The 12,139-nt window shown below is 33.3% G+C and overlaps 1 protein-coding gene across 1 annotated transcript in view; it reads right to left on the bottom strand.

The window, feature by feature from the left end:
- Window positions 1–3,830: 3,830 nt before the first annotated feature.
- Window positions 3,831–12,139, bottom strand: part of LOC106478554 — a 47,393-nt gene continuing 39,084 nt past the window's right edge. Inside the window, exons 7-12 of the mRNA XM_022382166.1 lie at window positions 10,917–11,003; window positions 10,329–10,485; window positions 9,185–9,347; window positions 8,438–8,678; window positions 5,648–8,392; window positions 3,831–4,045 (exon numbers count right to left, since the gene is read on the bottom strand). Coding sequence (XP_022237874.1) covers window positions 3,831–4,045; window positions 5,648–8,392; window positions 8,438–8,678; window positions 9,185–9,347; window positions 10,329–10,485; window positions 10,917–11,003 — 3,608 coding nt within the window. The remainder of the gene's footprint in view (window positions 4,046–5,647; window positions 8,393–8,437; window positions 8,679–9,184; window positions 9,348–10,328; window positions 10,486–10,916; window positions 11,004–12,139) is intronic.

Raw genomic sequence — 12,139 nt, 5'->3', positions numbered from 1 at the left:
TTCAAAAACATGAAGAACTGAACACTTTAAGAAGTCAGAAATATCATAACGTAGTATGTTTATAATAAAAAAACAAAAAACTCGAAAACATATTAGTTTGCGCAAATATTCCGCAAATAATGTAACGTCAGCCCGAATCATAGTAAACGTAAAATAACACTTCAATAGCTACAACTCGTATCTTCATAATGTTCTACTGGAGTCAGTTAGATACATTGTTTATTCATTACAATATCTACGAAGTAAGGATGACGGTTTTATTTACTAAATATTTTATACACTTCCATTTACATAGAAAAATAAACTTAAGCAAGATTTATTCTCGTTAAATTTCAAAATAATTCTGACGAAACATTTCTTTATATCTATGTTATTTTGAAAACAAGATAATTAGAGACTGGCTATATAATTGTTAATTAAAACGACGAAGATTATCATTCTTTTCACAGTCAGACTAAAGGCTAAGAAATATTACACTGAAAATATCTAGGCGTGTTTCAATTCTGTTTTGTAATTTTTGTAAGCAATAAACTGTACGTGCCGGTTTATGCAAGTTTACTAAAAATAAATACAACTGAAACAATATTTACCTGTAGTTATACACGAACGTTATAATATTAGTGTACTCTCTCTTTTGAGCAAATATTACAAGTAAGGAAAATAAGAACAGAAACGTATTAATTAAGCAACTGTTATTTATTTTACTATAAAATAGAGGTTGGCTACTCAGTAAGTACTATATGGATTATATCATGAACACAAACTTGTTACTTGTTCAACGATGACTCATAATTAACAAACTAAATAATAATAATAAAGAAATACCAGTGATTGTCAGGCATGACATTAAAATACGCCGCGTTTGAATAATAAGCATCAATTAATTGAACGGGATTGAATCACTATTACTCTGCTTATCACGTGAATGTCTCAGTCAACTAAACTGGCGCATTTAAAGTGCCTGAAATTCTCAGTTTTTATTTCACAGATTAATAAGAATGAAATTCAACAAGGCTCTGGAACTACGCCAATGATCGCATAAAGCTGAAAATCATTTTATTTCCATTTTTACTACCATTTGTTTTTATAACAAACAATTTTAAATTTTACAAATCCATTGGTATAGCTCGAGAGCCAGATGAAGAAAAAACAGATTTGTTAATCATTCTCTTGCTGTTTCAGTTTTCACCTGATAAGCAGATTATCTGGATCAAATACCCCTAGGATCTTTTTTATTTCTTTACAAAAATTCTAACTACGCTTGAACCCCCATTAAAATGCCATTGTTTTATATAATTAGTTTTCACCTAATAAACAAAAATATATGGATTCACAACTGAATGGTTATTTCCTTTTCTTTTGGCTTTATTCTATAGTCAACAGTACTGATGAATATTACCAAAATTATATACTCTCAGAATGTAAGTATTGTAGCAGATTTCTGGTTATGTTCAACAGAATAAATCAGTCTTTCGTTCTTTGTTTTGGCTTTATTCTATAGTCAACAGTACTGATGAATATTACCAAAATTATATACTCTCAAAATGTAAGTATTGTAGCAGATTTCTGGTTATGTTCAACAGAATAAATCAGTCATTCGTTCTTTGTTTTGTTGGATAATCTTAAATGTTAATGATAGTAATCCTCACATTTTTATTTTCATCAAAATATTGTTCTTCCAATAATCTATGTACATTTGACCCAAGTGAACAAAGATACTGGGTTACTTATTTGAAGAAAAATGTTTGAAAAGTCATTGCAACATGAAGCTAACTTAAGCTTAAATATAAGTACTATTAAGGTCATATAACTGTAATGTTGCTTTAAATAACTATATAAAGATGTGAATTATTAGCCATACTGTTCGTGCTTCACGAACGTTTGGAAACGAGAAACAACATAACTGTAGTACATGTAGGTCTAGTAAGGTACATTTCCAAATCCTTCCTTTAAGAGAATAGAATTTGATATATATTTACAGCTAAGTCTCCTATTATGTTGGAGTAAAACCACATAATTTGCTTCCCATATATACATTTACATTTATACGTTAATAACAGTAGGGTTATGTTAATATTTTAACAAAATAAATATCGAAACGAATCCTAAGAAATTATTTAACAGATTTCTTCTGGAATCACTGAATTCGATATTTTACATTTAAACACATAGAATTTTATATATATACATAGAACGAGATGTTTGTTGATGTAGCTGACTATCCTTCTTGTCTATAGAGAGAATGTATCATATTCAACCTCCCCAGTTAATCTATAATAAAAAAAAATCAGAGATGACATCAACAATTATTTTGATCAAACAGACTGACGTACAAAATACTTAAAATGTGTAGATGAAATTGTAAGTCACATATAATTTTGTTTCTATTTTGTACCTATTTGGTTTTACACTTTTTGCTATTCTCTATCTGGGTTTCAAATTTGAATAATTATTATTATCATTCCAAATCGGTATATTAGGAAGAGCTTTACAGGAATCACACAAATAATCTCAGCTGTACTTCAAGTATATCACTAACAAAGGATCTTCAAGAGAATGATAAGTGTAACGAGAACCAGAATATCGTTATTGTGCTCTGGTTTTGTATATAACAACTTATATTTCACTTCTCACCACGAATAGTAGTAAACCCTCCGAAGAACCTATTAGTACTAGACAAAAGATTCGGTCATATGGAGTATTTTATAAAGAATAAATAGTTTTAAGCAGTTGTATTTCATTGAATTGTTACTTGGGTTCTAATTGTCGCTTCTGTTACCAAGTTGGTTGGGACTCTCCCTGTTATTTGTAGCTTCTGCCACCAAGGTGGCCTTGATTTCCCAGTGCTATTTGTAGCTTCTGCCGCCAATGTGGCCTTGATTGTCCACTGTTATTTGTAGCTTCTGCCACCAAGGTGGCCTTGATTCTCCACTGTTATTTGTAGCTTTTGTCGCCAATGTGGCCTTGATTTCCCAGTGTTATTTGTAGCTTTTGCCACCTAAGTGGCCTTGATTCTCCACTGTTATTTGTAGTTTCTGCCACAAGGTGGCCTTGATTCTCCACTGTTATTTGTAGTTTCTGCCACCAAGGTGGCCTTGATTCTTCACTGTTATTTGTAGTTTCTGCCACCAAGGTGGCCTTCATTCTCCACTGTTATTTGTAGTTTCTGCCACAAGGTGGCCTTGATTCTCCACTGTTATTTGTAGCTTCTGCCACCAAGGTGACCTTCGTTCTCCACTATTATTGATTTTGTTTTTCACATAACCTTACATAAGTAAGTATTTCGTCACAAATGAAGTCTATCTTATAAAGCTGAAATCGTGTACTTCGAACCGCTAACTATTATTGTAAATCACTAATATTGATTTTAATAAACAAATACATAATGAATAAAAGCACTTTTCATGGTTACTACAACAAAACCTGATAACGAAATATATATGTCCAAAAAGTGTGTGAAAAGACATGCAATCTTAATATCTCACGTAGAATCTTTTATTTTCACTCTAAATAAGTAATTGAATAGAAAAGAAAGAAAGATCAACAGAAATATTTATAATCTGACTTACTATTAATATAGTTGTCTTCACAATTTCTTCGTTCACTTACAATTAACGTGGTTGTCTTCACAATTTCTTCGTTCAAGTTTTATTTTTCTCTATCAACAATGTAAAGGTACATATATATTAAATGAGATTTTTTTATGAGAATATGCCCGTTTTATAAATCATGGATGCTGTACTATACTTGTTTTATGCTGTTTTTTTCTTTCTTTTTTTTTTTGGCACGAAGATAATTCGGAGGAAGTAAGGTTGTGCACTGATTGTACTTTATACATAGGATAAATCAGAGGTAATCTTTCGGAAACTAACACCACAACACAAAAGTCCTGTACAGCAAACATCCTCATCGTGCCACTCATTACTCTGGCGATGACGTGACGTCATAGTTTCTTTAGTTAGTCCATGAAGTGAGCCTTGGCACGTGAGATTTGCTGTGGTAGTAAGATGTTGGAATGTGGAAGACTTAGTTTGTTGTTCAGAACCTTCGGAAGAAAAAGCAGTCATTACATTTTCATTACTGTTTAGAATTTGTAAAAAAAATGGATTGAAGCTCTACCTTAGTTCTTGAAAAAGACTCTTTAACTTATCATACAAGGATTTGTTTAATAATGGGATTATTTATGTTAAACTTTAGCCTTTTAGTGGTTATGTGATAAATATGGGTGCTAAAATTAAACACGCTTAACCACACAAAATCTATAACAACTAACCTTAACTCGAAGTCAAAATGCCTTATAGTATTCTCTAAACGTGTTCGAATATTTTTAGGTTTGGTTTCAGAGATCTACTAGACTTACTTAAAACAACTATTTAATAGTTAACGTGGATTTTCTACAGTCTAATAGGTAACGTTTGTCACAATGATCATTCGGGATTTAATGCATCCTTTCAATAAACACGAAGAGCGGTCTAGTCCTCCGGTAAAGCTTTGGATTTCGGAGCTGGCGAGCCGGATTTAAATCCGTGCGATACCACAATATATTTATCGAACTTAGAGAGAAACAGTCAATCCGTTAACGTGGCTAGCAGGTGGTATTAGTGCTGCTGACTGCCCTGTGGTCACTAGTTCATAATCATGGACTGCGTCAAATAGCTTATTAACTTTGCTGTAAATACAAATCTAAAACATATTTTTTTCCATTCTGTATCATTTTATTATACAGAAAGTCAGCAAAATACTCATACATATATATAATATTTAATATATAATATTTAAAAAGATTTTTGTAACTGAAGTGTGAAAAACAAAGTGGTTGATATTACGGATGAAAATATCGTTTGCAGCGAGAGTATCCAACTGATGAATCGATACATTGTGATCATTACATGTATAAGTAAAAACAAAAAGGCATGTGAAGTTAATTATATGCATTGCTAGGTTAATTTTTAGTTCCGACCATGTAAAGTAGATTTCTTTATCAAAAGTTAATGATGACTAAACGATCATGCCAGATAATAGCCAGTTAGTTACTACTGTTTCAAGTGTCTTTAATCTAGATATTAGCGAGCCAGTAAACATATAACACAAAAAGTCTATGTCAGCTGCACGTGGCTTATATTGTTATTAAAATATTGATTTTTAAATTTTCATTACAAACAAGCTATCTCTGTCTGATACTCATGATATTTTAGTTCTCAATAAAAAAAAGTAAGTGAACAACTATTTGATTGTTTATTTATTTGTAATTAAGCACAAAGCTACACAATGGGCTATCTGTGCTCTGCCCACCACGGGTATCAAAACCCGGATTATAGCGCTGTAAGTCCGCAGACATACCGCCGGTGCTACTAGGGGCAGTGAACATCTAATACTAAGCGCATAAGTCGAAAATCTACAAAATAGTATAAAACGGACTCAAACCTTATTAACCTTCATAACGATTTTTTTTTGTTCTTAGTTTATTCGAATGAAACAGGCGTATTTTCTATTAGATTAAACTAGAAAATCTAAACTGGTCTCACAGTAAATCTAATATGTAGGAGTACGGAACGAGCAGCAAACCTAAAGAGAAGCATAACTTGCGAATATTTCTCTTTCCCTTTCGAGAACTATAAGTACGCACCCGCAATCAAAAAGAATTTACCTAATTCTTTATCTAGGTGTTTACGTCGTGCTCCTCGTTTCCTTTGTTGCTCAACGGAGTCGCATTCGTTTCCAGACTCCTGACTAGACGACACGGGTGTTTCTTCACTGTCTCGCATCATACTTTCGTATCCGCTACTTGTCCCAGAGAACTGAAGCAATTTACCACACGGTAGTAACTTTGACCCTTCCCTGGGCTCACCACTAACAACACTGCTGTCACTTCCACGACCACTACTAGACTTCATAGAGCGGGCTTGAGTGACCTTAGCATAAGGAGACATGAACGGTGAGCCAGATGGATAACTGTGAAGAAAGTTGGTTGAACCACAATGCACAGACCCTGATAATCTCCGCGTTGAATTATCTTCTCGAAGACACAAAGGTATCCCACTTTCACGAGAAAGATAAGAAAGAAAAGGCGATTTGATTCGTTTATCTTGCCTCTGAGAGCGCATGCTATTGTTAATGAGTTTTATTTTATTACTGAACTGGAATGATTCAATCGGAGGGTTTTGTAAGTCATCAGAAGAAGAGAGGAAACCTGACTTCTTCTCTTTAAAGTCATTGGCACGTGAGTTAATAAAATCTTGAGGGTTTGTGAATTTTAGATTACTTTGATGAAAATAATTTTCGCAAGATCCAAGGTTTGGGAAAACTAATGGTTTTATCCGTAAATCTTTTTCATTTTTAATCAAACACGAGCGTGAATTGGTCCAAGTTGAAATAGTGTTTTTAGTTATATCTTTTGTGAATTCACATGTGGCTGATCTTGTTTCTGCAATTTTCGATTTTTCAAGTATTTCACTAAACGAGTGATATTTCATTCCTTCTGGATTATGGGTATTCGACATTTCTTGCTCTTTGAACAAAGGTTTTAGTGTTTCTCCAGGTTTAGAATATATCGCCTTTTCTTCACTGTCTTGATAAGTTAAAATCTCCTTATTCACTTCCTGAGACAAGGCACGAAGTGGATATTGAGTCTTACAGTCTTTAAACTGTTGAATTTCTAAATCTTCAATTCCGCTGAGAGAAACAGACTTTTGTTTTGTTTTTCGCAATATTGGTGGAACAACCAACACTGGTTTTGGCTTATGAATAGGTTTCCACAAGAGCGTTGCGAGTTTATTTTCAAATTGCAATCTCAGGTATGTGACGTCCCCAGGCTCGCTTAGCGTGCTTGAAACTTCAGGATCTTTGGCGGTTATGTCATTATATGTTAATTGAAATATTTTACCAGGAAGAGAAATAGTTTCTAAATGCTCATCGCCACTGGCTTGTTTTTCTTTCAACTTCTGATCTCTTACATCACACATGTTTCTACAACTTAAACACCTTGTCCCTAAAATCGTTTCTTCCATTAAATACTTCTTACCATTTTCATCAAGAAAATCATCCTGTCCACCGCTGAGTGTTGAAAATTCTTGATCTTTACCAGATCTTTGTGGGTCCGTGAATGACGAATCTAAAGTCAAGCTATCTTTGCTGAGAACTCTGAGAGGATGGTGACTGTTATTTCCACAACAGGCTTTACTTGTTTGGGATAGTGTTTTATCAGATGTAGAGTCGTCTTTCAACATAGCAACAATAATATCTTCTTCAGTTACTTGGATACAAGAATCTTGCATTTGCACAGGTCCATCTTCTTCTTCTTCTACACGTGTCTCCTCGTCGCTGTTGTTTGAGACCTCAATATCGTATTTATTTTTTAACTTTTCACTAGATTTTGCGGTATCAACAAAAGAAAACGTGTCGTTACATTCAATGCAATGTTGAACTTTGTAGGTTGGACTCTGATAGTCAGTGTCTGCTAAGTTTTGATATTGTCTTATTTTCACAGCACTTTCCTCTTTACAAGGAACAAAAGTCTCGTTACATCGATGAGAACAAATATGTGAAGATTTGACTGTTTCCATAAAATAACTTGGGTCTTTTTTATTCTGTTCTGTTGAAAATGTTTGAATTAACTGAAACTCGTTTTCCACAGTTTCCATTTCACTGGTGTTTTGGCTGTTCTGAGAGTATGGTTGATTTTGGTTTTCTGTAACGAACTCTTCTTTCTTAGGCACATTGTCCACATTGAAATCAGCACTCTTTGTCAGCGGGAAATCTATCCATACTTCGTTCTTTGAATTTTTTAGATTTTGTTGAACATGTCGTGAGTGTTCCTCTACCCATTTAGAAATAAAATGTTTTTTGTGTTCATCCATGTGTCCATTAAACTCTAACCCTGGTCCATCAACCCACTGCTCTTTATGAAGACTTTGTATCGACCGATTGTCAAATTTTGATTTGGAAAACCGTGGTCCATCAATCCAGAGTTCATCGCTATGTACGTTAAGTTCTCGGTTACTATGTATTTTGGAATAAGCACCATAGCAACATGTGTTAGCAGGTTTTCCTTCTTGTTTTATGGACTGTGATTTATGTTTGAATGTACACTTTCTGTAAACCTGAGAGTCTGGTGTTGGATAAGATAATCCACCATGTTCTGATAAAGATACTATCTGATCATTAATGGATGATGAATTAGCTGTCTGCAGTCTTCCATTCAATCGATTTCCTGTTTGATGAGTTTTTGTTTCTACTGCAATGGCGTTGGGTTTACTCACACTTAATCTGGGTCTTTCAACACCTCGAACGTTTCTTTCACCTGCTTCGTAATTTATCAGGGCGTTTTTAAAGGTCGAATGAGTCACAGAAGGCAAGGCACTTTTTAAATGTTTTGAATAAAATGGTTGTTGACATTTTTTATTATTTTCACTTTCTTGTGATACTACAACATCATAACTCTGTGTGGTTTTCTTAGCTGGCCGTCCCAACAAATGAGAAGTAAAATGATTATTGCTCATAGCAGCTCCTCGTTCTCCAACAAAAATCACTGTATCGCAGGACTGCTCACTGCTGGAAGTGTAATCAGGATCACTACTGCCAGATTTACTAACGTCTTCACCGATTGCATGAACTTTCAGGAAAGGACGACACACTCCTCGGTCATCGCCAGAACTTTCACTGGATTTCGCACCTGGAAACTACGAGAATATATAAATATATATATTCTTTTAAGAGAGAATAATTCTGTTAGATATAGTCGAACCTTTATTTCTTTATAACAAACATACAGCGTTATATTTCTTGTAATGATCTCAAATATTTAATACAGATTTTTTTAAAACGTGATTTTTATTTACAAAATCGTTAACCTATTAACATTTAGTTTATTACTGGTAATAGTTTAAAAAATACATTGTCTGGGTACCATATTACAAAAATATAAACAAAAAGTTGAAGCTAATTATTTGAAACATTAAAATATAGATATTTAACTAATTATTTACAATACTTCTTTGCTAGGTCATAATACTTCAGTTTTGAATGTGAACAATATGCACACCAACTTCATTCACTACAAATCAGTGCCACATTCCGGTCAGAACAGCTTACATTAAACATTTACTATATGCTTTTGTTTGTTTTAATGCATTAAGTATTTGATAAGTGTTTCGGAATCTTGAACTTGTACACACGATTTGCTTACTCTCAATTTTTTTCTCCGCAGGCGATGAATCCTGGATGCTAATTGAATCGTTGACAACGTTTCAGAATAGAACTCAGGATCTGAAGAAACGTGAGCTATCATAACTGCTCGGTAAGTTAAACTGCCTAGAACCTCCCGAAGAAGCTGGGTTAATTTACTTTCTCTGTTTGCAAAAAAAAAAGCATCCATCTTTCAACCACTCCAGTATTAAGTGATTTTTATTTTGTATTGAAACAATGAAACCAATACTAAACAATCTTTGTTTTCATTCTAAATCAGGTGAAAATGATAAACACAATATGAAAGGATTTGTAAACAACGAGTATTGAAAATAACAAATATATGTACTACTTATAGGTGGAAATGATATACACAATATGAAAGCATTTGTAAACAACGAGTATTGAAAATAACAAATAAATGTACTTATAGGTGGAAATGAAATCTATGTTAACAAACAAAGACAAGGAACGGTAAACACTCTATATACTAAATGTACTTCCCCGAAAGTGTTATGTTTTAAGTGTAAATATAATCAAATTAAGAGTAACAAATATTTATATTTTTTGCTTTTCAAGTTCACATGCCATGCTGTGTTGTAGCCTATAAAGTGCGTAATACTTCACGTGATTCATGCACACGTTTTACTGACGTCACGACAGTACACATTGCAACGTTAAGCGTCTCTTATGTGACGTCATTTTGGTGTTTACTGATTGACTGACAGATAACACACTACTGTATAGTGGTGCGAGTGGTTAAAACAGGTAACCCCTTCAAGCGGCCCTCGGCCCCTTTCGGTGAAATAATCCATGTTTACATGTAGAAGCAATGTGTAACACTGAACGCCACACATAAACTAAGTTTATAAACAAAGACATTCCCGTAAAAATTGAATGATGCAAATAGTTTACGTTTAAAGGCACATATTCCACATTAATGTTCGCTTGTTTATTTGCTTGTTTTAGAGCAAAGGAACATTAGGCTATATTAAGCGTCTACAGCGGGGAATCGAACGCCGGATCTTAGTGTTGTAAGTCTATAAACTTGCTAGCTATACAAAAGTTAGTCTCGAATTTTCAATACCAAAAATATATCTAATTGACAAAATTAAATGTTAAGGATTCCATCACAATACTCATACTTGTAAGGCACATGTTTCTGTCCATTGAATAGGGCTATTATGACGTTTCCTAAAGCTGACATCGAGAGACTGTGACTTCCATCCCCATCTCGTGGTTTGGCTACTTTCTCACAAGAACCGAGATCAATGAGACTTAAACGACTCCGACCTCCAGCAACTGTAAACAAGTTAATAGACACCTGGTAACAGTCACGTAAAACATAGATTTTCAAGCAGTATGTAAAATCAATAATATCAGATAATTAGAATTGCTAAGTGTTCTTATGAAAATTGAAAATAATATGCTGTCGAAATCAAAATCATCTAGCTACCTCGGTTAATACGAAAAGTTTAATTTTTTGTTTTAAATAAGTTCAAAGGACTACAAAATTTTCGTTTCTATGATAAGATAAAACGGATAAGCTTGTGCTTGTCTAGTACAAGAGTTAACACGTAGAATGATCATAATTTTTATTTACTAAGACGTTAAAACAGGATCAAAATTATAGTTTTGTACAGTATTTCATTAAAATATTCAATGTTTTATCTTCATCAAAGTTTTATCGGAGAAATTAATATCTGAACAGGACAAAATCAGTTATTCCTTACCGCCGTTTCGATTTCCTTTCTCAAATCGATACTGGTAAACATGAAGAGTAAATAAAAAATGGGAATTGCGTTTCTCGTCTTCGTTTTCTAGAAAAGAAAATTAAATTTGGATGAAACACACAATAACAGGGCGTTACTCTTACTCCCCATTTGCAATACAGACCAAAATTATAAAACACAAAATTACAAACCAAGAACTACGAAACAAACCTTTAAAACCGAGGTTAATATAAAGACATAACCAGTTACAATGACAAAAAACAAAGAGAAAATACTCGAGAAAGTTCTTGGTTGAAACTATGCAATCAATATCTGTTTGCGTGAAATAATGAAGTGTTCTTGAAACTTTTTCAATACATTTCGTATATGGATCATAAATAGGAAGTACAATTTCTTCTTCTACGATTACATGAAATGTCGAGAATGCACCACCTTCTAAAAAAGGCTTAGAATTAGCTGAAAGAAATTCAACTAAGACTTTTATCCTCTTGGGATATTTTTTTGAACGAAAGGTATAAGTTTAATTAGATGAACAGTGGTGATCAACCTGTTAAAAATTGAAAACGAAAGAGGTAGAAAAACGTGTTTAAACTTTAAAGCTAATTAGCCATGACCACTCAGGTTTAAAATACATTACACTATTGCTTTCTTATCCAGCAGAAATTTTGTACTCGTAAATACCGAATGGAAAAGAAGATCGATTATTTACTGCATGACTTGGGGCTCTGACATTCCTCATTTTGACATGTCACGCTGCTGATTGAATGCATTATTCAATGTAATTAACTCTCAGAAGTTCTCATTCTTTAGCAATTATTCCGAATTTCTTTGATCATTAATCCACTCAATTGATGTCTTTTGAAAAGAAAAATCCTAGTAATGATATAATATAAGCGTTTATTTCTAGTAAATTAATGAAATTTGCTTTGTGTTCAGCTTCAGTTAATTGTTTAGTTTTAGAGAATATTTTTGGCATTTGTATAATACTTTTTTTTTGCATTTTACTTTTGTATATATAGAACAGTCAGTTCATAAGAGACAAAATATGAAGCTGTATAAGGGAAAAAAGGACAAAACGTGAAGCTGTATAAGGAAAAAAAGGACAAAATGTGAAGCTGTATAAAGAAAAAAGAACAAAATGTAATGCTGTACAAGGAAAATATAGGACAACGTGAAGCTGTATAAGGAAGATAAAGGACAACGTGAAGCTGTATAATGAATAT

Source organism: Limulus polyphemus, unplaced genomic scaffold, assembly GCF_000517525.1.
Source record: "Limulus polyphemus unplaced genomic scaffold, Limulus_polyphemus-2.1.2 Scaffold224, whole genome shotgun sequence".
In the NCBI taxonomy this organism is placed as follows: domain Eukaryota; kingdom Metazoa; phylum Arthropoda; class Merostomata; order Xiphosura; family Limulidae; genus Limulus; species Limulus polyphemus.
The sequence above is the reverse complement of the archived record's forward strand: the minus strand, read 5'-3'. Positions and strand labels throughout refer to the sequence as shown.